Source organism: Rhagoletis pomonella, unplaced genomic scaffold (assembly GCF_013731165.1).
Source record: "Rhagoletis pomonella isolate Grant_MI unplaced genomic scaffold, Rhpom_1.0 Rhpom_scaffold_00006, whole genome shotgun sequence".
Classification (NCBI taxonomy): Eukaryota; Metazoa; Arthropoda; class Insecta; order Diptera; family Tephritidae; genus Rhagoletis; species Rhagoletis pomonella.
Window position 1 is genome coordinate 53,030,904 of NW_023458560.1, and position 26,194 is coordinate 53,057,097.

A 26,194-nucleotide genomic window follows, 5' to 3' on the forward strand; every position below is an offset into this window, starting at 1 on the left:
ATTCGAGGCGCTTAGAAGCCTTAACTCTCTTTCCACTGACTTAGTAAGTTAATACTATACTTTTTGGCAGAAATATAGAATCACCGAATGTGGCCCATTACAAACTGCGCTATCTATACTCCGGATACTATTTACTTATTTTTTACCGACTTCGAAAAAATTCAATTCTTCGGAATATATATTTTTTATGTATGTTACCATATAACTTTGGACCACGTTAACCGATTTCTATAGTTATTTTTTTGAAGGTAGTCCCATACTAATTTAGTTTAGATGCGATGAGAGGATTATGAAAAAATTAACGGCAATCTTAAATTTTTTAAATAAGAATTCGGTTTTGTTTTTTACTTAAAAATTACTTGTTTACTTTTGGAAGTTTTTTATGCTTAAAAATTCTTAACTCTCAGTGATGCTCTCTTTTTTGAAATAGTGCAATATAAATGTAAATATATACATATAGCAAAAACAGCTATGTACATATATACCAATATCGATATATTAGCAAATTAATCGAGAAAAACAAAAGCACGTCTAGCTTTATCATAAAACCTTTTCCCCCCTAAACTATTATTCTGCACAGTCTCGAAAGTGGTACGAAAACATATGGTTTGTTAATAGTTTTGTATTTGATAGCTTTGAAGATTACCTCTTTCTTTACCTCATCTGGAGCTCCACTAATGCCTATTACAATGAAAATTTTACTAGGGTCAAATAATTTTTTTAGTGTCCATTTCTCCTCTATTTTACGCAGACACTAATTTAGCTTTATCCAATGCATGCTAATGCTTAGTGTGTAGTATAAGTTAACTAAGCATTTATGTATGTATGTATGTATGTAGGTACCTACTGTGTACGTGATCCAACGCATACTCAGTAGATATTAAATGTCATCACATCCTGTTACTCATCGTTGAACAGTTAAATCCGAACGACCATTAGGCTTCTTTCTTAACTACGTACTACACATTTTATGCCGCTAAATGTTGTTGCGTTGTCTTACTTACGTATGTTGCAAGACGAAGCGGTAAAAGTTCAACAGAGATCAAGTCAAGCGTATAAAAATTAAGAAAAACTTAAAAACTGAAAGCAATAATGGCGCTTAAATGGCGACAAGATGAAATTATGAGATGCAGCAATGGCATAGAAGTCAAGAATCTTAAAAAAAGTATAAACATGAGCACAAAATCTTATACACACTTGCATGGTAATTATGTGTAAATGAAAGTATGTATAAGCTCGAGATAATTGCGTTAGAAAAAAAAAAACTAGAAAACTAAGTTATGTATGTATGTAAACTATATATATGTGTATGTAAATGTGTATATAAATACATAAATAGCGTGATTAATGATAAATGACATGAACTTTGATTACATGCAACTTCAGAGCTATCATCTTCCACCGAATTGACGCAGTGCGGAAGAGCAACATTATTTACATTTGTACTTAAGTGCGTGCTTTTCAAATCCAAAGGGTATTTGACACATTAGAGCTGTTGTTAGAAACATAGACCTATCAGATCAAAGATAAATAGGTGAGGTTCGCAATTAAACATTAGTTTCATTTCATTTTATTCATTTTGTCGGGACCAGTACACGATATTTTCATAACCCTTTCGGGAATAGTTCAGCACTATTTCCGGATCATATCGTGATCAGTTTCGAACTATCGTGAAACGATGTGGAAGTAGGCCCAAAATTGTCCTGAAGTGGTTCTGAAAAAGTCATGAATTTGCACCGAAATGGTCCCTTACTTGTACCAAAATAATCTCAAACTAGGCCCGAAGTGTTTCTGAAATAGTCCTGGACCAGGCAGAAAATGGTCCTGAAACCAGCCCCGAAATGGTTCTGAACTGAAAGAGTGTTGAACTAGTCTCAAATGATCCAGAATTAGTCCCGAAATCGTCCAGAAATAGCTCCGAAATGTGCCTGAAATAGTCCTGAACAGATCTTAAAATGATCCCGAAGTAGACCCAAAATAAAATAGTCCTGAAATAGGCCTGAACAGGCCCCGAAACGGTAGAAAAATGAGTGAATTTGTCTCGAAATGAATTAGGAGAAGTTGCGAAACGGTCTGGGAATGGTCCCTTACTAGTTCCTAAAATGATCCCGAACAAGTCCCAAAATAGTCCTCAACATGTCCTAAAACAATCCCGAAAAAGTCCCAAAATGGTCCTCAACATGTTCTAAAATTATCCCGAACAAGTCCTGAAATAGGCCTGAACAGGCCCTGAAACGGTAGAAAAACAAGTGAATTTGCCTCGAAATGAATCCGAAGAAGTTGTGAAAGGGTCTGGGAATGGTCCCTTACTACTTTCCAAAATGATCCCGAACTAGTCCCAAAATATTCCTCAACATGTCCCAAAATGATTCCGAACAAGTCCCAAAGTGGTCCTCAAGTAGTCGTGAACTGGCCTCGAAAAGGTGCCGAAACAGGCCAAAATTTAAATATTTTATGCTGTGCGCTTTTTTTGGAAACACGGAAGTAATATGTACATATATTCCATATTCTACAGACGGCATCTAGTTAGGTCGTTTCTTATAGTTTGGAACTGGCAATAAACTTATAATTAGTAAGTATACTCTTCAATACTTAGCTCGATTTCACAACTATTTCCGACTTATCTAAAACTGGTTTCTTTTATTAAAGTTCGGAACAATGTAGTCCCTTAAAAAATTCGGCAGACTAAACCAATGTGTTGGAATATAAACTTATGGAGAAGGCTTTTCCTTGACCTTTAAAATGACCTTAATAAGTTACTTAAGCGACGCTTAACGTTCCGTTCGACGATGTAGTAGGAAAATAATTTTACTTCTAGCTACGAAGAATTCATAGCGACTTTAAGCGGTTATTGAGCTGTTGCTTGAAAAAAAAAACAAATTTTTTTAATAACTCGACTCTAGCGCCACCTAGCCGATCCATTTTTGTATGATTCTTTACCATCATACCCACATTATACGCTTATAATTTCATCGAAATCGGATCATAAATACAGATTTTCTGAGTATCTCGACTCTTGCGCCATCTAGCGTCTTAAAATACTATAGCCTATGATATTGCCGCGATCCTAAGTAATACATAAACTGTTGGTTGAAATCCGTTCATCGGTTTTTGAGCCAATTGGTCACAAAGAAAACGGCTACATTTATATACATACATATATATAGATTTATTGTATATACTTACATACTTGCTTTGAGATAATACGATTAACTGCCGGGTTATGCCACACTTATTAACGCACAAGTGATCGCATGCGATTACTTCAATAGATAAGTATTGCGGCAATAATCCCCACTCGTTGTTCCCTCACTAACAGTGTAGTCCAATACTATGTATTCTCTTGGTTGCTCGTCATTACGCAGGAATTTCTTTGTTTGATTTACTGTCCCCATTTACCTTTAACTTAAAATTGTTATAGTACATATGTACATACGTATCTAGCAGATGCATATACCTTCATCTTCTCCTTTTATGCTTTGCTGCATTCGCATGACTCATGGCTCGCCATCGCCATCGCCACCGCCACCGTCACTCACTCATCTTACCACAATCGCCCGGTAATCAGATGCAACTACTTAACAATTTCTTCTTTCCCACCGTCACTTACAAATTCAAGAATGTAACAATCGTGTAAAGTTCGTCTTAAACAAACACAATTCTTATGTATGTATATATTCATCCGCCCCTCACATTTTCGATTGAAATTCCTTGTAACTCCCCAATGACCAGTGTATCTGAATTCTTACCCATACGTTTAACGCCAATAACGCCAGTTAACTAGTAGTAGGTAGACAGTCTGTCATTCAAGTTTGAGTTGGCTTCGTATTTATCATAATTATTTTTTTTTTTTTTCTTTTAATCCCTTTCGTTTTTTATTTGTTCTCGTGTTCTTTTTCTTTAACTGTGGCGAGTTCACTCGAAAATAATGATGCGTAATTTGATCATTTTATGTGAAAGTCGAGTTTTCATGTTAGTCGATTTATATACATATGTACATGTGTACTGTGTACTACGTATATATGTATATTTATGCGACCCGCGGGCATTTCTATGAAGTATTCGATTCTCTAAATTACCATAATCAGCTCTAGGGAATTTACATATTTATGAGTTAATAAGCGGAAGAGCGTTTGTTGTACCATTGTTGGATTGGATCGGTTTTCTTGCTGAATCCTAAAATTACCTTGGTGGAGGATTTCTTTATTTCAAAGGCTTCGACCAAGGTTGCCGTAGTGGCCTAACCCCAAGCAATTTTTTTTTTGTTTGTACTGACCTACTTCAAATAGTCTCGAATGTGATAAATTTTATAATAAAGTCGCTTATTCCTTAATTTTCAGATATCTCTGCTGCTTAGCGTACCATCAAATTAAGGAATAAGCGACCTTTCTTTTAAAATTTTTCCCATTTGAAACTAGTTTAAGAAGTAAAGTCCAACAAATAATAATTGTTGCTTAGGCCAGTTCTGCTCTCATGGCTTCATTTCTAAATTACTTTTAGGAGGGTTGCCACCTGTTATAAAAAGTAAAATTCAACCTGATTTAAGAGAATAAGACAATGCACATAAATGGCTGCCAGAGGAAAGATTTTTAAGTAGATAGTGGTTTCGGAATATTTTTAAGAATGCTACCACCCTTTTAAAAAGTCGAGTTCAATAAAAAAAAATTAAGAAATTATATCAAATATTAAAATATGTGTAACCACCGAAAGATTGTTAAGCTGTTTGTTGGTAACTCTAAATATTTAAAAAGTCGAATTACTTAATAAGTTAAATGGCTTATTGCTATATGCATATCTGTGGAAAAGGGGTTTCAAAAGGCCTAATTTCTAAACTACATGTAGCTGAGTTGCCACCGATTTAAAAAGTAAAATTGAACTAGAATTCAGGGAATTAAGGGATTGAAATATGTACAAAATATGGATGCCTAATATATACCCAGCGAATCGGTGAGGACAAACCGGTCGATTAATATTTAACTGGCATCTTAATTACGCTTTTCTTCGAAAGCGACTACTTGACTTGACTACTCCCGACGACTCGAGCTTGCCAAGTCGGAGGAGGAAGGGGGCACAAAATGACGAGACCCCAGGGGACCCCATCAAAATAGCACCTTATTAGGGCCTCCGCTTAGTTGAGCTTGGTTCGGTTAGGTTAGTTTATCGCGTTCGTCTGTAAGACACACTCAGGATTAAGGCCCATTTTGGTGCTTCATGTGGGGTCAGAAACTCCTCATCCCTCCTAAAACCATTTTGAACTTCGCAAGAACTTTTTTAAAAGCCCTGATTTGCACCCCTGCAAGTTATAGTAGGATCGTTCACCCAAAGTGGAGTGCGTTTAGAGCTAAGCACCGGCCACACTTTCCTGGAGGTTTTGCGACTTATTTCGGATCCCATCTGCCGTTCGCTAGTTAAGTGCGCCCCTCGGAAATAAGTAGTTTACAAGTTTGTATTTTAAATTTATATCGTCGATAGGGAATTTTGTTTCGGAAGTGCGTTGTCCACCGGTCGGACCAAAGGGGTATTAGTGGTGTGGAATTGAGCTGGCATGTAAAGAGGTGGTTGGTGTCGTGCGGGGAGCCTAAACACGCCGGACTCTCATTGGGGGTATCTACCGGGTTTGAGTCTGGACATGTAGCTGCTGAAACGGCTCCAATATTCAGACCGTAACTGGGCCAGAGTAACGCGGTTCTCTTGGCAGTTGAAGCTCTGCGTCTGATAAAGGTTGTGCTTAGGCTCTGATCACGGCATTCATAAGCCGGGAGTCCTGGCAGGTGGTGACCGACTCCCTATTAATGCCGTGGATCACTCGTCGGTACGTAGTCGGGTCCAGTGGTTGGTCAATATATGTCTGGACAGGTGTGTCACCTTAGTTGGGCTTGAGACTAAATTTAGTCAATTTAGGTAGGGCTTAGCTGTGATGCTATAACAACGACAGCAATCTCTTCATCAGCTGGAACGATATTAAATTTTCAATTCTATGTTAGAAGTTCGCCGCGAGGTCGTGACAAAAGTTGAACTTTGAAAGTTAAACGACTCGTTAGAGAGGCGGTATTACTCAGTTAGTTATTAAAAGCTTTGAATTCGTTTACCTGTTGCAAGTTCAGCAAATGAATGGTCCATACCACTGCTATAAATGTAACTATTTAGTATAGACATAAGTTTTATCTTGTATCTTCATAATTTTTTATTATGCATTTTATTGGCTTAGCTTTAACTTTTTTCACCTCTCTTTCTTCTATTGCAGTGTGTAAAGAATGGCTGGTACGTGAAGACAGCGCGCTCGCCTATAAATTGCAATCACAAGAAAGTAAGTCATGTCCCTTAGCAAAGTACAAAATGAACAAACGGAACTAAAGTTTATAACTTATGGCACACACACATACATAATTCATATTTTGCAATTCTTCTCTAACAGTAAATGACTTCTACAAAGGCAATCGACAGCGAAACGCTGTGGTACGTGAGGATTTTCCCACCGCTCTGAATGAGCAAATCAAGGAGAAGGAACAGGCCGAGCGGCAAGTGGAGATGTATCGACGTCGACTGCTCGAACAGTAAGTGCAATAAAATTATAAACATTTGTATGTAGTCGGACGCTAAGGTGAAATATTTTATGTGACCACAGGGAAGCATATGATAAGCGTGTAGCGAAGGAGATCGCCGAAAAGTTGGAACGTGACTTACAGGAACAGAGGCAAAGAGAGTTGCTGGAGAGCGAAGAAATGGCGCAGCAGATGCAGGTGAAAGACGCGCGTGTTGCATTATTTATGATTTTCGATGTTGATACATTAGGGCGGGTCATTTTTATTTTTGCTGTGCGCGTATAACTTAGGCGGGGTCTACGTATAATTCTAAGTAAAGGTGCCAAAGAAACCATGGGTCTAAAATCACTCTGGAGTTTGCCAAATTGCGAAAATAGGTTTTGAAGAAAATGTGAAAACTTTCACTGTTGCGCACTCTGGTGGAAGTTTAAAGAAAAATATAAGTGCAGAAATGCTTTCATTTTTTTACACAAAATTCAGGCACTTCTTTACGACACTACAGCAAAATGCTAAGCAACTTATTTTCGCAATTCGGCAAACTCTAAATTGATTTTAAACCATCTTCGGCAATTTGCTTAGATTTACAAGTAGAATCCTTCCGTGCCATATGCGCATAGTCGAAAAAATTTCCCATGCAAATTGACCCGCCCTAATGTGCATTCATATTAATTTAACTTTTTGTGCACTCACTGCAGGAGCTCTATGTGAATTTGCCGCCACCAATGCGCGGAAAGGCGCATGCGCCACCGCCACGTCCAGCTAAAGCAAGTATCTTGCAACAGAATCCAAATGAACCCTCAACATCGAACGGTAGATATTTCGGTAGTAATAGTGGTAGTGGTAGTAGTAGTCAGCATTCGAGACATCATCAGCATCAACAACAACAACAGCTATCACAATCACCACAACAGCCACAGTCACAACAACAATTGTCGCCCACATCATTTCTATTGCAACAACAGCATTTCTCACAAACTGATTGTTATGTAGGCCTAACGGTACAAAAGACATCATCACCTATAACAACCACATCAGCAGCATTGTCGTCATTAGCAAATGCAGTAGATTCACCATCGCCACCAACATCTTCCACACGCCAACACAACAGATCACAACTAAATGCACTGAGCAACAGCAACAGCAACAGCAGCAGCGGCAGCAGCGGCTCATCTGCTGGCGGTCACTTGTTGGTGAGTTTCAATGAAGCAACAACCACACACTAACCGCTTTCGCGCAATGAACAATGACTCTTTACTAACAACAAAACTAACAAATTCATCTCATCCATCTGCAGCATCAGCATCAACACTCCTTGTCATCCATTTCGTCAGCTTCAGCTGCATCGACGTCATCCTCTTCAGCAGCAGCGGCAATGACTTCAGCAACAGCAGCATCCTCATCGGTACAGACATTCTCATTTGCACAGCCACAGCCACCACACCAGCTCAATCACTTTCACTCACCAACAGCACAACAACAACAACAAAAACGCAATCCGCTCGAAGCGTCACACCCACCAACACATGCACCCTACACTGACCATTCTGCACCACCACAACCACAACCACATACAACCCACCAATCAACGCCACTAAGCCGGCAGCAGCACCAACAGCCGCTGCATCAACGTCAACATTCAGTCGAAGAATTGATTGAATATTCTGATGCGGTGGACAGCATAAGGCATCTTGAAAAGTGTGCTGCTGCTGGTGGCGGTGGTGGTGGCGCTAGTGTTGACAGCTGCACAACTGAATCATCATTGCACAACACTTTTGGTAGCAACAATTCCAATTCACCAAGCGGCGCTTTAACCCATCGCTTACATTCGGTGTCAAATGAGAATTTGCTAAGAAATGAACACAAATTTCAGAAACTCTCACCGGAGAAATACGATCAGCTGGTGGGTAATGATGCCGCTGGCGGTGGACGTGCGGTTGCGTGTAACGCCGTGGCTGCTGAGCGGCATATGCAAGCGCACGCCGATGATATTGAGCTGTATGTGGATCCGTGTGATTATGCGAGTTTGAAGGAGATCGGTTTGCCCATGGAAGAGATCAAGGAGATGAGCAAGAAATTGAAGCAGGAACAAAAAGATGAGGTGGGTATTTGGCTATGTTTATGGGGTATTGTATCTTTTAAATGGCACGTAAGACATTTACTTTGGACTTCTGATATAAAATCAAGTGATAACATCGAATCTGAAAATAGATAGTCAACCACCCTGCTCTTCGGAATACGGCGTATTTTGAGTGGTGGAAAAAAATAATAGAAATAAAAAAGGTTGCCATGTTTTTGATACTTTTCTTTTGTTTATTTAATTTTTTTTAAAATTTTATACAAGGAAAACTTAATGCATAAAAATCAGCACATAAATCAACTTTTCACACTTTGTATATAATTATCAAACAAACTTTAAATTTTAATTTTTTATAATTTTTTTTTTTTAACTTTTTAATCCGAGATTTTGTAAAAAATTCTGGGTATGCTGTTTTGTAGCTCATTCAATTTTAGTTTAATTATGTGTAAATTTCATGTGGCTAAAATAGGCCAAACAACATCGGCGAAAAAAAAAATTCTCAAAAATTAGTTATAAAAATCAAATAAACAAAAAAAAGAATTCCAATTTATATTTGGGCCACTGTACTTATGTATACTGCAAACAGTCATCTGACAACAACATTCCAATTATGGCTGGGTCGGCCTTCATTTCTACTGATTTCCTTTTTTGAACCACAGAGGTTACATTCATGAAAGCCATGGCTGAGAGGTGGGGACGAGTTGCCTTTTACTTCCGCGCCCCAATAGTTATTCTCATCGAATAGGACGATGATACTCGTAAGCATGCTAAGGCTATTTTAGACAGTACAGAAATGATGGAAGCTTGTGCGAAGAATGCCGTCTATGACACTTGTCCCATGGCTATGCTGGTTCCAAACGATTTATTCGGCGGAGATTATCCAGTTCAGAGGGTAGTGTTCAACTGCATACGTATAAATTTCAATAGCAAGCTAATTTACTTCACATAATGCCTAAGATATTTATGGTAGCCAACAATATTATTTATTTACAATCCATAATGTCATTTCGCTTCTTCACTGCCTGGGGCCTTATTCTTTCGCATTCCTTACAATCTAAACAAAGGACTACCGGCTCTTAGCATTTAGAACCGTCGGCGTTACCTAATTATCGGCCTCAGCATAATATGAAAATCTCTCTCTGGTAGTCCTTGAAGTAAGCAAAAGAGCTCGCCAACCGGCACACAGTGTTCTATTTTTGAAAAAGACAAAACCAGATCTCCCTAGAACGAAAATAGATACCGAACTATATGTAACGGTAGTTTAAAGCTTTTGAGATGGAAAAATCAGGAAAAATTCTCTTATTGGATAGAAGAATTTCCTTGACCTTTAAATTGACCTTCAAAGGCAGAAGATTTTACATTTTTTCTTTTTTTTTTTGGCCTGAAACCAGTCTGCAATGTATTTTTTTTTTTTTTAATTTTAAATAAATGTTTTGTTGTTCTGGTGTCAAGGAATGCATTTTCTTCTTATATTTAATTCATCACGAATTATTTTTAGGTAAACAAAGACAAAAATTTCATATTTGAATGAAAAATTACCTTCACTTCCAAGGAAAAAACAGCATGCTATAGACTTTTAAACAAAAAAATTTAATGCGTTTTTTGGTTTTTGTAACCATGGAAATGGATTCATTGACAGAAGAAGAGCAAACTATTTAAAAGTTTTTAAAAAGTACATTACAGCCTAGTTTCAGGCCAAAAAATATAAAACTTAAAACCTATTTTTGAAGTAATTTTAATAGTCAAGGTAATTTTTCTTTCCAAAGGAACAGTATTTACTGAATTATTCATCTCATAAGCTTTAAAATAGCACACTGTGTGGCACGTGCTGGCAGCCATAGCTTTTGGTTTTGTCCGAGGGTATCTCTGTGAATTATGGAGGGATATCTAAAACCACAAATGTTTGCATATTAAAATTAATCAAAAAAGAACTGACTAACGAACGACTTAAGACACGAACTTTTGTTTTTTTTTCTTCTTCGCACAGAAAGTGAAAAATTGTTCCAAAAATGGACAGTTCACCCTAATGATGCACGATCTGGAAGTTGAAATGATCCAGATTTCCTCTGGCTTAGAATCAACAGTCGTGGTTCTCATTCAAACGGTTTTTCATATAAACACGCTGACGTCCCTGTCATTCTTAACGTTAAGTTGTCAAAACTGTCTTTCCGGTTTTGCTCTCTAACAAAACGTTCCCCAGACTTTTGTTCTTATTTGATCCTCGTTGAAAACGTTGTCGATATATTTGTTCTCATTGAAAACGATCCCGAAAGTTTCGTTCTCATTCTGTTCTTCTTGAGAACTTTCCCGAAATTTCCGTTCGCATTTCGTTCTCTACGAAAACGTTCCCGCACCTTTTGTTCTCAGTTTGTTCCCGTTCAAATTGCTCTCAATACTTTTGTTCACCGTTGGTTCTTTAATAGGAAAGTTCTTGATATATCATTTTGTTCTCACGTAGAACTAAACCAAAATCGGAACGCGTTCTCGGTCCCTGTCTAAAACGGCACAACATAATCACTAGCTACATATAATGAGGAAGTAACGATCACTGGAGAAGCGATACAACTATTGAGATATTCAGTTTAAACTATTTAAATATCCCTTACGTCAAAAGAGTCCGCAAGGATCTTTGCCTTAGAAAGTTAGTTCTACATTAACAGACTGTGGTCAATGCCATAAACTTTTAAGCCAATCGCGGAGAAAGATTCCTTAACTCATTTTCATACCTACTTTAGAGTTAAATGACACCACTCTGGCGTTAAATGAGTTACATACTTTTAGTGAGGATGCAAAGAGTTGGTTAGCATTATTCGGTGCATTATGTCATACATTTTGTATAGCAAGCTTAATTCCGACTAAGTAGGAGTTGAATTCATTTAGAAGCTCGACTCTTCGGTCTAAGAGCGTTGTGTGGTCCAGATGACGGCTTTCATGGTACGAGTTTTGATTGATTTTCTCCAGATAAATTATATGCAAAGGCTGTTTGTAGATCGTCTGATTCAGTGCATGACAAAGGTGTATGTATATTACTAAACCTAGTCAATATGTAATATCAACTAAGTGGCTTCGGTTGTCTTAGTTAGAAGGCGACTCGGCCTTATATTGTGCCAGCTGAAGTGATACGGAGGCAGCCTACTGAAAATATTTGATGGTGTTTTTGCTAAATCAGAGAGGGCCCTCCCTGTCTGTAGCTTCGTACACCGGTCCTTATGAACGGCAGTCGGTATCTCTTTATTGTTTTTGTACGGTTTATTTATAGCCAGCTTTATAGGATCCTTCGTTGAGTTTTTACCGATGCCAGATACCAGATGAGAGCATTTTCGGGTTGACTGAAGTGCTTTATAGATATATAGGCTATGATACACTTAACATATTTTGACGCCATTTTGATGTAATTCTTGTACGAAATAGGTCCTTTAGTGGCGTTGTAATGTATTTTCCTAGTATTTTATAGCTAATATTCGTATTGCCTGGTCATTTTCACAAGAAATTTTGTCTCTCTATTTTTGTCGTATGTTTGCCTAGAGGCAAGTGCCTACTCTTGATCTATTAAGCAGATCCGCGGTCTTGGTTCTGTTGCAGTCAGTCCACAGTTTCCTTGATTTCTTGCAAGTCTGTATATCTGCCCACTTGTTTACAGCCAGTCCTAGGAAATTCCGAACAATTTCTCTTTAGAGAGCAATCCAGTGCGTACGATTCATATTCATCCAGACAGGCTCTTGCCTACCTCAAATCAACAGTGCTCCTATTGCATTCAATGTTCCTGCATATGTCCCTAAACCTAGATAAGAGAGCCGATCATTGACTGGGACATTGAGCATAATTCCATTTTCCATTCCTCAACTACTTTTCTCTCTGGCTAATCTTCGATGTTTTTGCGATTTGAGCTTTTCTGGAATGAATTCTAATTTGCACAGATTTGCATTACAATATCTCCTTTGAGTGACGTTTGAAAACTAAGATATCGCCTTTTATGCCATATTTTTTCAGTTGCTGGCACGTCGACTACAGCAAATGGAGGCGCATGACGGGCTCACACAAGAGGAACGAGATCGTCTGATGGCAATCGAAGCGCAGGACAAAGAACTAGCCAAAATGCTGCAAGAGCGTGTAAGTATTAAAACAAAAAAAAAAACGCTTTCGGTACCTTAAATCATTAACGATGATTACCCACACTTAGGAGCGCTCCAAAGCAAAACGTGCCAAAGAAAAAGCGCGCCTACGCAAGCATCAACAAAAGGACGGTGCGGGCAACACCACACTATGCGGCTCAAATGGCAGCTTCACGAATGGAATGCATTGTGGGCCACTACTGCCGCTGCCACAGGACTGCCTCTCCTTTGGCAAACATTCAACACATGCTGCGGCAGCCTCGCAAACAGCCGCTGCCAACAGTTCACACACGAACGCGCATCCAAGTGCCCAAAGTGGAAGCGTCCTGCAAATGTCAGTTGAGGAGGAGGACATCATTGACGTGGAGGCGTACTCGAATCCCATTGATGTGCTGCATAATCAGCAGCAGCTGCAGCAGCGTCAACAACACAATGGCACACTGACCAATGGCAGTTTGACGCGTGAGGGTGGACGACGCAGCGCGAATAGTCAACAGAACGCTGGCGGTGGTGGCGGCCTCCACAACAATGCTATGCTTAATCGCGTCGACGATGATATCTATACGCTGCCAGTGGACAGTTGTCGGCCAGGTCAGCGACCCACTTCGCTAAATATTAGCGCGAATGGAGAAGCGCAACTGTTGCAGCACAATTCGATGACCAGGTGAGTGACAGCGAGTGATAGGCTGTATGCTACGAGTATCTAACTTCGCATTTTCTTACAGATCAGAAAACTACTCCATTGATTCGCATGATTCACTCAACAGACATGAGTTAGCGCCACGCATGAACTACTCGCAATCGAGTACTTTTGGTATATATGTATTTGAACGTCAGCGCGCTCAATTTGTACCTATCACTGCTAACTCGCTGCCTTTTTATCAATTGCAGATAAAAGCTCAAGCCCCACACCGCCTTATATGCCGATTCAAGGTACGCGCCGATCAAATTCAAGCGACGATCGTAAAAAGAAGTCCAAGGACAAGTGTACGCATCAATGAAATGTCCAGCAATTAAGCAAATTGCTCATACAAATATATACATAAATGTGCATAAATACAATGTACTATATAATCTACTTACCTACATATCTTGGTATGGAAGTGAAACTGCAAAAATGTTATTTATACATATATTTATTAGTATACATATAGCTGCATCTAATCATCGTTTTTCATACTAAATAATTTAATTTGCCCTACATGTATAAATTTTATAAAAAGCTTACAAAGCACACATATTTTCGAGTGTGTTTATGTATGTATGTATGAAAATCAAAAATAAACCACTCATTGTAACTTTGAAATTCATATCGAAAACTTTTCGCATTTTCTACTCTAAAGATACGTACTTATCTGGTAAAAATGTTTAATATTAATCACATCAAACATGTATAAAAGAAAAACTTTAGCAAATAAATATGAAATTATATAGGGCAATGCTGGCTAAGATAGTCGAAAGATTTTCTTTATTCTGGCAAGACTGGCTTACAAATATAGCTCATGCGCCAACTTAAATGGTGAAAAGCTCTTTTGAGGGAAAGCACTTCTACATTTATCATATTTCTCGCGCTGGTCGAGTGAGCAAAGCACTGGCGTGCCATTATAGAGATCAGAAGTTCGAATCCTCGGGCAGCGGATTTTCTTTTTTTGTAATTTAATTTTTTTTATTCTAGTACTTGCTTTAAAAATAAAACAATTTTTTTCAATAAAATTTTAGGGACTTGTTTTATTTATATAAATTTAATTTATTTTTTATTTTTTTACTGTAAGTTTTTAGATCATGTTTAAATAAAAATATTTTTTCATTTCATAAATTTTTAGAAACTTATTTTATTTTTTACCTTTTAAACATTTTTTTATTGTTTTTAGTTTAATTTTCTTTAAAATTTAAATTATATTATTTAAAAAAGAAAAATATTTTTGAATTCTATTGACTTTTTAGGAACTTATTTGCTTTTTCTTTTTTAATTTAATTTTTTTATAATTCATAGATTTTATTGTTTCACGAAGAAAATTTTTCTTTTTCAATTAACTTTTTATGTACCTTTTTCATCTAGTTTTTTATTATACTTTTCCTTTCGTTTTTGGATCTTGTCTCTTTTTAAGAAACAAATTTTTTTAATTTCCTCGAGTTTTTATTAAATTATAATATATTTTACTTATTTTTTCAATTTCCTTTTTTTTAGATTGTTATTTAAAAAAGAAAAATATTTTTTTTTTTTAACTCCGTTCAATTTATAGAAACCTAGTTTGTAATATTTTTTTTTTAAATGCCTATATAATTTTTAGAAGCTCATTTTAAATATAAACTTTTCCTGAGTTTAAATTGTTACGGATTTATTTTAATTTTTTATTTAAATATAGTTGAATGTATTTTTTTATTTAACTTTCTTTTAGTTTTTAGATCTTCTCTCTTTAAAAAAAAAAATTATCTTTTTTTTCATTTAATTTTTAGAAACATTTAATTTTTTATTTTTTCAATTTTCTATCTTTAGTTTAACTTTCTTTTAACCTGTTCATTATATTATTTAAAAAAGATATTTTTAACTGCATTTACTTTTTAGAAACTAATTTTATTCTATTTAATTTCTTTCTTTTTTAATTCAATTTTCCTTTAACATTTAGATTTTATTGTTAATAAAAATTACATAATATTTTTTTAATTAAATTCTAGGCACTTATTTTATTTATTTAAGTTATTATTTTTAATTATTTTTTGTTTTTTGTTTTTTTGATCTTTTAAAATAAAAATATTTATTAACTCAATTTAGTTTTTAGACTTTTTTTTACTTTTTTGAATTTTCTTTTTATAGGTATTTAATATATTTTTCTTTTAATTTTTAGAAAAAGGAACATTTTTTTGAATCTATGCAATATTTAAGAACTTATTTTATTCTATTTATATAGTTTTTCGTTTTTAATTCAAAGATTTTTTGTTTTAAAAAAAAATTTTCTTTCAATTAATTTTATTTTTTTCTTTATATAAATTTATTTAATTTTCTAATTTATTTTTCTGTTGGTTTTTAGATGCTGTTTTGTAAAAGAATAACAAGTTTTAATTTCATTTTGGTTTTAGAAGCTTATTTTATTTTTTAGGTACTTTTTTCAAATTTAATTTTTTATATTTGTTTCTTTTAGTTTTTTGAATATACTACTTAAAAGGATTTTTTTTTTAATTCAATTTAATTTATAGGAACTTACCATTTTTATTTTTTCTTAATAAAATTTTCATTTAATTTTTAAATTTTATTGTTTTAAGAAGAGGCATATTTTTAATAATAATTTAAATTTTAGAAACAGATAAATTTTGTTTTTAATTGGATATTTTTTGTGAAATTTTCTTTTTTTGGTTTTAAGTTTTTATTTTTTCAAAAGAAAAAACATACATATTTTTTTGATTTAATTTTTAGAAACATTTAATTTTTTATTTTTTCAATTTTCTATCTTTAGTTTAACTTTCTTTTAACCTGTTCATTATATTATTTAAAAAAGATATTTTTAACTCCATTTCCTTTTTAGGGACTTATTTTATTTATTTAAGTTATTATTTTTTAATTATTTTTTTTTAGTTTTTAGATATTGCTCTTTTAAAATAGAAATATTTATTACTCAATTTAATTTTTAGACTTTTTTTACTTTTTTAAATTTTCTTTTTATTGGTATTTAATATATTTTTCTTTTAATTTTTAGAAAAAGGAAAACTTTTGATTCTATTTAATATTTAGGAACTTACTTTATTCTATTTATTTAGTTTTTCTCTTTTAATTTTAAGATTTTTGTTTTAAAAAGAAATTGATTTCAATTAATTTTATTTTTTTCTTTATTTAAATTTGTTGATTTTTCTTTTTTTTTTTTCTATTGGTTTTTAGATGCTGTTTTGTAAAAAGAATAACAAGTTTTAATTTCATTTTGTTTTTAGAAGCTTATTTTATTTTTAGGTACTTTTTTCTAATTTTATTTTTTATATTTGTTTCTTTTAGTTTTTTGAATATACTATTTTAAAAAGATTTTTTTTTAATTCAATTTAATTTATAGGAACTGATCATTTTTATTTTTCTCAATAAAATTTTCATTTAATTTTTAAATTTTATTGTTTTAAAAAGAAGCATATTTTTAATAATAATTTAAATTTTAGAAACAGATAAGTTTTGTTTTTAATTGATTATTTTTTGTGAAATTTTCTTTTTTTTTGATTTTAAGTTTTTTTTATTTTTTCAAAAGGAAAAACATACATATTTTTTTATTTCATATTTAGAAAACCGATTACTTAAAGAGAAACAGAAAAACGCTAAGAATTGCTCGTAAGACAAAAGAGAGCTTTCAAAATAGCTGCCAGAATTGACAATTGTCTTGCGATGGACTTTTGTCTTCCGAAAACTGTGGTGGGTGCAAGACAGTGGCCAGGATTGCCCTGGTAACCTTATGAGAATAAATCTGAAAGGTTTTATAATTGGCAACAATAAGCTATTGTGCGTACACGCATTTATTAAATACCTACATTCATACATACACAATGTAAAATTATATAATTAATGCTACCAACAAATATACTTATTACATATATACAATACATAAATAGATTATAAAGAATACAATTGTAAACTATTTTATTGGTTATTCTACAACAATTATGTATTTCGCAAAGTTTATTTAATACATGAATTAAAATTTATTAAACAGAAAATGGTCACATGAAATTTAATTTTTATTCAGCTTCATATCTTCACACTGAGCTGGGTAATTGGTAAGTCGGTATGCGGTAGTTTACTCCCTTGCAGTTTTCTGTTCCTTTCATAAAGATGAAGTGTCCATCTGTTTCATTCAAAATTCGCGTTTATACACATTACTTGTGGAATTTAGAGAATCAACTCTTCCAAGCTTACCCCATCGTCTTCTCTATGCTCCTTAGAAAAGGTAATAGATAATTATGTAATTGTGTTGATAGTCTGAAAACTATAAGGCCAGGTGGCTAAGTTTCTAGTAGTAATAAAAGACTACCCTGTAAAACACATGTGGCAGGAAATACTGAGGTGGCTCTCTTAAGAATAACTTAAGAAATATTACAGGAATTCTGACAGGACAATGCAGACTGCACGGCGCACCTGAAGGATTATTTTATATCCGAGGGCGCATTGAAGTTCAGACATTTAGGCTTAATGCTAAATTTTTTCTCGGATACTGGGTTAAAATCCACACTTCAAGTCCATGAAGAAGTCACAATAGATCTTAAAGTTGCCAGTACTTTATAACCCACAGTAATAGTAACAAATATAATATTTATATTGCTGCAAGACGTATCTTTCAGAAAACCTCGAAACTTTGAGAATATTCGTTAATACTGATTTAAAGCATTGAAAAAATTCTTAGATGCATATGTAGTCCCTACCACTTAATTAATCGATTTCCCCCCTCTCTTCCCGGCATGGGGAATTAGCTGCAGGGTGGCTTGTGATGATACTGTGTGAGTGATTGTATCCACGACGAAGATATTGGGAGATGTTTTCCACTGCTCATTTATATCTGGTCCGTTAGAAGTTTCCCGCTAAAGCACGTTTTAGAGTCGATTGAGAGTGTTCTCGGGTGTCGTTTGTGACTGTAGATTTTCGACGTGGAGCTATCGCGCCCATCACAGCATTAACAATTTGGTTTGTCGTCTTTGATGAGGTGACACCCTAACTTGAAATATTTCTTTTGAAGAAAATTAATGGATCAAATGTTTGCAATTCAAATAATATGGTGTTTTCTATAAATAGGCGGAACGTGATTTTCAAAGAATTTCAAAGTTTAAGTTTCTGCCAGCAATGAAATAATTAATCAATTTTTTTTTTTTTTAAACTCGGGCTAAGTGTGCCTTTATTTGTATTTGTCAAATTTTCGCCACTTTTGATTAACTGCTGGCCCATGGTGCGTTCATTGAAAAAAATTTGATTTCAAATTGAAAATACATTTCTTTGAAAATAACTTAAAATCGTTACAATGCACAGTGGGAGAAATGATGAAAAAGCTGGCCAATATTCCAAAATCCAAGTTTTCCGACTGCTGCAAGCCATGGTAAATTATCAAGGTGAAGGTCACAATGCCACTAAGTGCATTTTAAAATTTTCAGGCAATAGCCTCATGCGATTATCGATTATATTTTTTATTGTTTATGTGAAATATTTTATTTTTATTAGTATTTTTCTTTTAATCAAAATATGTTAGAAAAAAGAAGTGAAAATAAATAATATATTTTGCCAGAAGCTCGCCCCCTCCCCCCCAAAAAAAAAACTCCTGGCGACGGCCCTGGATGCAGGGATGTTATTTTCAGGGACAGTAGCCGAGAGTTCCAGCTTTAATCCAAGCCTAAGTGGAAGGTTCTATCGCCTTTTGTTTATTTGCAGGAGCTTCCCAAATATTGGTTCGGTACTAGCGAAAAAGGTATGCAGCGGGAGTTATTCGACACTTCGTAGGACAACGCAAGGTTAAATTCGCCAGTTATCGCGTACTAGTTACGATTTTAAATTCTCTAGTACCGAGCCAGTTCGGCAATAGTGCGTTTCTCTACAGCGTTTATACAAATTAAACACTTTTTAAATACAAATTTTTAATACAGCTGCTAATTTGTTCAGAAAAAAATATCTTTAATTTCATAAAAATGGTCACTTAAAAAAATTCACCGCTTATTATTACAAATATTATTAAATATTTAACACCAATGTTATGTATATTTCGATTTTTCACTGGCGGTATTTTTCATACACTCATTAATACTTAAATACATACATATACACATACAGTTAAATGATTATGCATTGGTTAGATGACATGAGAAATGTATGCATGTAGGCATGTATGTATGTATGTATGTATGTATGTTGGTATGTAGATAGGTACGTCAGTATGTATTTACGCATGATTGGCAATGTACTTATGTATGTAGATAAATGTATTACGAATTTCACACAAAAACAGCAAGTTTGCGGCCAATACCGGAGATCAAAACTTGTGAAACTGATGTAAAAAGTCACAAGTTAGGGTCTCAGGGAATCAGCCATACAAACACATCTCAACGCAAAAACGAAAAAAAAAAAATTATACTAATATACATACGTACGTATGTATGTATGAATGTGTTACAACTGAAGGTGAACACTAGCATTACACACATACATACATACATCAACCATGTATGTTTGGAGCAAATAACTATTTAATAAGGATTTAAATTTTACATTTTTATAAACACCACAAGAATATCCTTTTTTTTTTTTGAGCGCACTTCACTTATATGAATGAGAACGCACTTCAGTTTTTATTTTCACTTTTCATAACGCTGCTTGGAGTCAAGCAAAGAAAGCTAGCATGTTGTATAGCATGCCATTGATACTACTATACAACCTACTACCTCAATTTGCCAGAGAAATGTTGCACTGCTGGAACCAACCCGCCCAACCAGTCCAGACCCTGCATCCGGTAAACGGAATGCTTGCAAATCTACCTTGAAAATTCGGGTATCAACATACATATGAATGTATATCTTCTTTTGTTTGCTAATATTGTCGTTTTTTTTTTGTTTGTTTGTTTTCTTTCTTTGGTTCCATCAACACGTTGTTTACATTGACAGACTCCCATAATGCCGGTCTTGCAACACAAACAACAGCACAAGTTCGGATTTACGGGTTTCTGTTAATGGTCCATAGACAAGTATGCACCATTCAATTACAAATGCTAAGGTAATTGTTGTTGTTGTTGTTGTCGTTGTATTACATCTGATCGATTTTCTTCAAATATGACGGTTATATTTGATTAGAAGTATGGCAATTACAATCCTGCAAATACATAGATATTAATGTATGTACTCGTGTGTGCGTATGTATAGCAACAACTTCTTCGTTAGTATTGAAACTTGTCGCATTTGCTGTCTCATAAATGATAGGAAGAAGATCTATATAGTTACATATATGCAATACGCGTAGGCACTTTTAGAACTGCATTGTACGTTCGATTTTCCCAAATGAGGTGTGAAATCAATAGGCTTTTCTTTTTCGAGACGAGTTGCCACTTTTTAAAAAAACTACTTTGAAATTAGTTAAAAAGTTAAATCAATTATTAAAACATGGGTAACAATAGAACTGTTTTTTAAAAGGCTTTATATTTTAACTAAATGTAGGAGGGTTGCCACATGTTTAAAAAATCATATTCAGTTTGAATGAAGGCAATTAGATTTGTAGTTTATTCTGAACATTTAGAAAGTGCTTGAGGTGTTTGAAGAGGGTTGCCATCTGTTTAAAAAGTTAAATTGAAAATTATTTAATACATATATTAAATGAATTGCTAAAAGATGGGTGTCAGTTGAAAAGAGTTTGAGAAGGTTTTATTTCTGAACTGTATTTAGGAGAGTTGTTAGGTGTTTACAAAAAATAAAAATTAATTTATTTCATCAATTATTTGAAATATGTATCATAATGTCAGACGAAAGAGATTTATAAAGATTTCATTTTGAAAATACTTTTAAAGAAGGTTGCCACCTGCTTGAAAATACCAATGTATTTAACCTGAACGCAAGATAAATGACATATTAAAAGATCAGTGTCAAACGAAAGCGTTTTAAGAAAACATTTAATTTGAAAAAAAAAATTAAATTAGGGTAGCCCCCTATTCGAAAAGTAACATCTATCTAGCTATGTATGTACCTATGTACATAAATATATACATTAGACTGCATCATCAAAAAAAGTTGCGGTTTTTCCATTGGGATGACAAAATAATACACTTAAGACTTCCACCAAAACATTTAGGCAAAATGTTAAGATTTACGTGAGTTGCACCGATTTGAAAATACCTCCAAAAATGGAGTTTTTTATGAATCAAAATAGGTTTTTAAAGTATTTTTTGAAAAGAATCACCTCAGATGACAAAACAGCTTAAGCTTAAAAAATCTGCATAAAAATATTAAAAAAAAAATTTTACGGAATCATAATACTGAGATTTTTGATGCTGTTTTTTTAACTTTTTTCAAAGATTTGTTTAAGAAAAACTTGAATGACTGGGCCAAAACTTAACCGATATAGACTTATTAGGTATCTGTGGAAAGGTATTCTCTCGCCCTTTTTATTTCTTTGTAAAAAACTCGTTCGCGTCCCAATTTTTTTTTTTTTATCAAATACCAACACATCTTAATTCAGCATGGAATAAAACTCGTTTATCTTACCTTTCGCTTTCGTACTTTGAATGAGTTTGTTGGCAGAGAAAATAAAAAGGGTAAGAAAATACCTTTCCAATAATGCCTCAAACATCTAAATCGGTAAAGTTTTGGCTGAGTTATTCAAGTTTTTCTTAAACCAGTGTTTGAAAAATGTTCAAAAAGAGCATCAAAAATCTCATTATTATGATTCCGTTGTAATTTTCTGTTAAATATTTGTATGCAAGTTTTTTAAGCTTAGACTAGTTTGTCACCTGAGGTGACTTTTTTTCAAAAAATACTTTAAAAAACTGTTTTTATTCACAAAAATCAAATTTTTGGAGGTATCGGTATTTTTGGTAAATCGGTCCAGCTCACGTAAATCTTAATATTTTGCCGAAATATTTTGGTGCAAGTCTTAAAATATAACAGATTTTCTAATTCCAGTGGAAAACCCGTAACGATTTTTATTTTTTATTTTTTGGTATGGAGAGTGATGCAGTCTAATATATATACATATACACTCCCGATTAATGAAATAAACTCCATTTAGTTTTTTCTGTTTCACTTTGATTTTTTTTTTGTGAAGTTGGCGATCACACCACAACGCTTGTTGTTTTTGTTACAACGGAGCCTTAGGCAAATGTAAGGGCAAAGAGCTGACACCAGAAATTTACAGTTATGGTACATTTCTATTCTGAAACTTGTGGTTTTTAGGCGATCACTAGAATATTTATATTCAAAAGCTATAAGCTTAGTATGCGATTAGTTATGCAACTTAAAAAATGTATATTTTGTTATCTCTTGCAATTTTCTATTTTTATAACAAAAAATCGGTCGTGGTGCAGTGAAAATATTGGCTTATCGAGACAGCAATTTGACAAACAGGAAAACAGCAGAAAAAATATCTAGAAATCAGTTTGTTGCGTCTCATTTCCTTAGAAATCCTTCAAATTATGGAAAAATATGGCAAAGCCTGACAGAGAATTACTAAGCCTTGCGAGAGCGCAGAATTCTCCGGAAGCCTCAAAATCAAAGTGCTCTGCAGTGAATTAAATACACGTATAGCTACTGTACGGCTCGGCCTATGGTAAGAAAAGCAAAAGATCTAAAAAGACTAAAACTAAAGAACAAGCCGCCACCTACTGATGTTCGTAGGCATGCTCGAAGTGGTTTTGTTTCGGAGTCTCATGACATGGAATAGTGAGTGGTACCGAATCGTGTTTTCTGATGAAAAACATTTTAATTTGGATAGTCCAGACGGGTTTAACTATTACTTTCACGACGTAAGAGAGGTAGAGCTCCTTCTAATTCATATCTAATCATATGTAGTCGTGAGGGAGGCATAATGGTGTGGGGTGCCATCTTTTATTATACTGTGGGGACACTAAAATGACACAAAAAAAGCGACGAGACAAATAAACTTAATTTTTGGATTTCGTAACATTAGCCCCCGTTTCTCTAGATCACGTAATTTTCCCAAGATATTTTCGCTTTAAGATTGCATTTCGAGTGAAAATAAATTCGAACTTTAACTTGGAAAATATTACTCATATGATGCCATGTATGAGCATGTACGAGCAAGGTGATGTATGATGTGGCATATGAGTAACATTATGTCTTGGCCGTATTTCATAAAAAAAAAATTATATAAAAAACGGTATACAAGATCCGTAGTCTACGACCTAAAATTAAGCTCATGTGTTTCGGCTTTTTTCGTGTCACTTCAAAACTTGAGATTTTCCCTTCCGTATTATGGAGCATTCGAACTCCTGCTCGTTTGATCTAACATGAATACCGCACGCTATAGAGAGCTGCTCGAAAAAGCATTTACACTCTGGATGTATACAGCGGCTGTATGTGCGATCGTATGCTACGATTTCCTGGTACGGTGGACAGCCCTAAAGAGTCGGTATAATCATCAAGTAAACTCAGGCAGAGTTAAGAGGGCCGCATGCGGCGGGAAAATAGGGGCAATGAGAACACGCACTACTGACGCCCTCAATTTTATTACAAACTCATTTACAATATACCTTCCCATGATGCGTACCACATCATTATCTGCTATAAGACGCAAAGAATTGGTTATATGGAAAGAAAGAATGATCGCTCGTAGCAGTGCTCGATTGCCACCCAAGATGAGGTTGACTGCCGCTTACAGACGAGCTGAAGTAGAAAGGCTGCCGATTACAGACGAGCTTAAGTAGAATTTATGGGACAGGGAACTTCATAAATCAGCCTGGCCACATCGTCTGTACACCGATGGCTCCAAAATGGAACGCGGACTTCAAGTAGGTGTTTTCTCTGAATCCCTGGGGCGAACAAAATCAATTCATCTGCCCGAGTTCACAAGTGTTTTCCAGGTAGAAGTATTCCTTAGTTCTGAAGGCTGTCGTCTTTAAGAGCGTAGTAGTTTAGGTCACGGCGAACGTGCAGCCATTTTCTCAGATAGCCAGGCGGCTGTTAAAGGCCTAGGCGTCAACGACTCTGTTTAAGACAGTATCCTATATTTTAATTATGTCCATCAGTGGGGAAATTTCACTTGCAAAGCAGGAACAGTAGCTAGTTACTTGGTTATACTTTTCTCGAATCCTGTTACCAGCATTGGATAAGGGCTTCGCCTTCTGCGATCATCTAGCTCTCGGCCACTTTGGAAGAGAACTCCGAGCAATAAACACGTACGGTTCTCTAACACTAACAATTTTATACCTTCTTACATCATTTTTTTTTGTAAAAAGTTTGCTGTGAGGCAGTTTCATATTTTATATTTTTGCGAGCGGATTTCCGCATTTGAATTCAACCTCGAAGGGCTTTAGGGGTCGGTATTTCCTCGACCCTCATTTGCCGCGGAATTCCATAGGAATTCCCGTGCTGTAGAGACTATTTTAAATGCAGTAAGTAGTCAGACCGATATAGATTTAGTTTGGGACTCTAGTCATTACAACATTCCTGAAAAGAGGCTACACCGACCAAGGATCGAATTCTATCATCATCTGGAACCAAATAGTATGTATAGATAAATTTTACTCCACAATCTTCAGAAGTCGGATCATAGGTGGCGCGCGGCGACGGGCTGCCATATATCCAAGCTCATGTGACCCGTGAACAACCCTAAGAGACCACACAACTTATTAAGAAACCCCAGAACTGACGCTACTGTTTCTAACTGGACATTGATCGATTGATTGATTAATCATGACTTCTGTAGAAGGTAGAGAAATGAAAACAAACACGAAATATCTTTGCACGTTGGCGATGGAAAATGTCGCAGACTATGAGCTGTATGAGCTTTACAACGATATAGATATAGTGCTGCAAACTAAAGCACAGCAGCTACGCTGGCTTGGTCAAGTCGTACGAATGGACAGAAATGCTCCAGCCATGAAGGTATACAACGCGGATCACGACACTTGTAGAAGAAAAAGAGAAATGATGGAAGTCAAGGTAGAGAAGGATTTAGCTCCAGTTGGCTCAAAAGGGAAGCGACTAGCGCGCTTTTCGGACTCGGTAAAAATCGCTTAGGCGGTTACAGCGGCCTTAAAGAAGAAGGCTAACTACTTTGAAGGTACCGCGAAGGAGAATGAGAGCGATTTCGTTGGCATCCTATGCATTATTTACAAAGAAAGCGATGACGGCGTAACCCGTAAAGCCTTTTTCAAATTATTTAGCGTATCAGCTATGTATTTCGATCCCACTCGACGCATGGATTTACTGTTATGCATTGTACATATTTAGGTCACCTAGAAAAAAAAATATTAGTAATGGAAATTTTATGATAAATAACAATTTATACAACCCGCGGGCGATATCCTAATGAGTTCTGATGAAATTCGAGCCAGTCCCATAACAATTCATCATCAATCGTTGCTCAGTGCGCACATATCCACTTATGTATGTCCTTACAAATTTGTTGAATATTGACGTGACAGTTTCTGGAAATAAATCAATGAAAATAAAAGGATTAATAACCATGTATGTAGGTATGAATATTTAAAGGTGTATTCTGGCAGTTAGGCAAATGCGAAGCGCTCCGAGTATGGAGTGAATAAGGACTCCCACACAGCAACGCATCGAACGAGCTTTTTCGGAGCGCTCCGCGAATGGAATGGAAAGGTCTTCTACGCCAACACCTCGAAGAAGTTTTTTGTTGTCTTGTTATATGGTTTTTTTTTAATTTTTTAAATTAAATCTTAAGGACGTAGAGTGAACAACTTTGAATTCATATAAGTGAAAAAATAAGTGTGCTCTTTTAAAAGCGGTACGGTGTTCGGTATTAAATTCTTTGCCAGAACCTGCATATT

At 35.1% G+C, this 26,194-nt stretch overlaps 2 protein-coding genes across 7 annotated transcripts in view; one reads left to right on the plus strand and one right to left on the minus strand.

The window, feature by feature from the left end:
• LOC118740939 overlaps positions 1–14,050 on the plus strand; it is a 48,994-nt gene extending 34,944 nt beyond the window's left edge. For 3 of the 5 annotated variants that reach the window (XM_036472700.1, XM_036472701.1, XM_036472702.1), the window contains exons 3-11: positions 6,245–6,307; positions 6,416–6,554; positions 6,626–6,740; positions 7,238–7,732; positions 7,837–8,640; positions 12,610–12,729; positions 12,800–13,395; positions 13,457–13,553; positions 13,623–14,050. In XM_036472700.1, coding sequence (XP_036328593.1) covers positions 6,245–6,307; positions 6,416–6,554; positions 6,626–6,740; positions 7,238–7,732; positions 7,837–8,640; positions 12,610–12,729; positions 12,800–13,395; positions 13,457–13,553; positions 13,623–13,748 — 2,555 coding nt within the window. In that variant the 3' untranslated portion in view covers positions 13,749–14,050. Of the gene's footprint in view, positions 1–6,244; positions 6,308–6,415; positions 6,555–6,625; positions 6,741–7,237; positions 7,733–7,836; positions 8,641–12,609; positions 12,730–12,799; positions 13,396–13,456; positions 13,564–13,622 lie in introns of all 5 variants that reach the window. The other 2 variants (XM_036472703.1, XM_036472704.1) reach the window with 2 other exon arrangements.
• LOC118740943 (UDP-glucosyltransferase 2-like) overlaps positions 1–26,194 on the minus strand; it is a 515,118-nt gene that overhangs the window by 149,548 nt on the left and 339,376 nt on the right. The window lies entirely within an intron of this gene.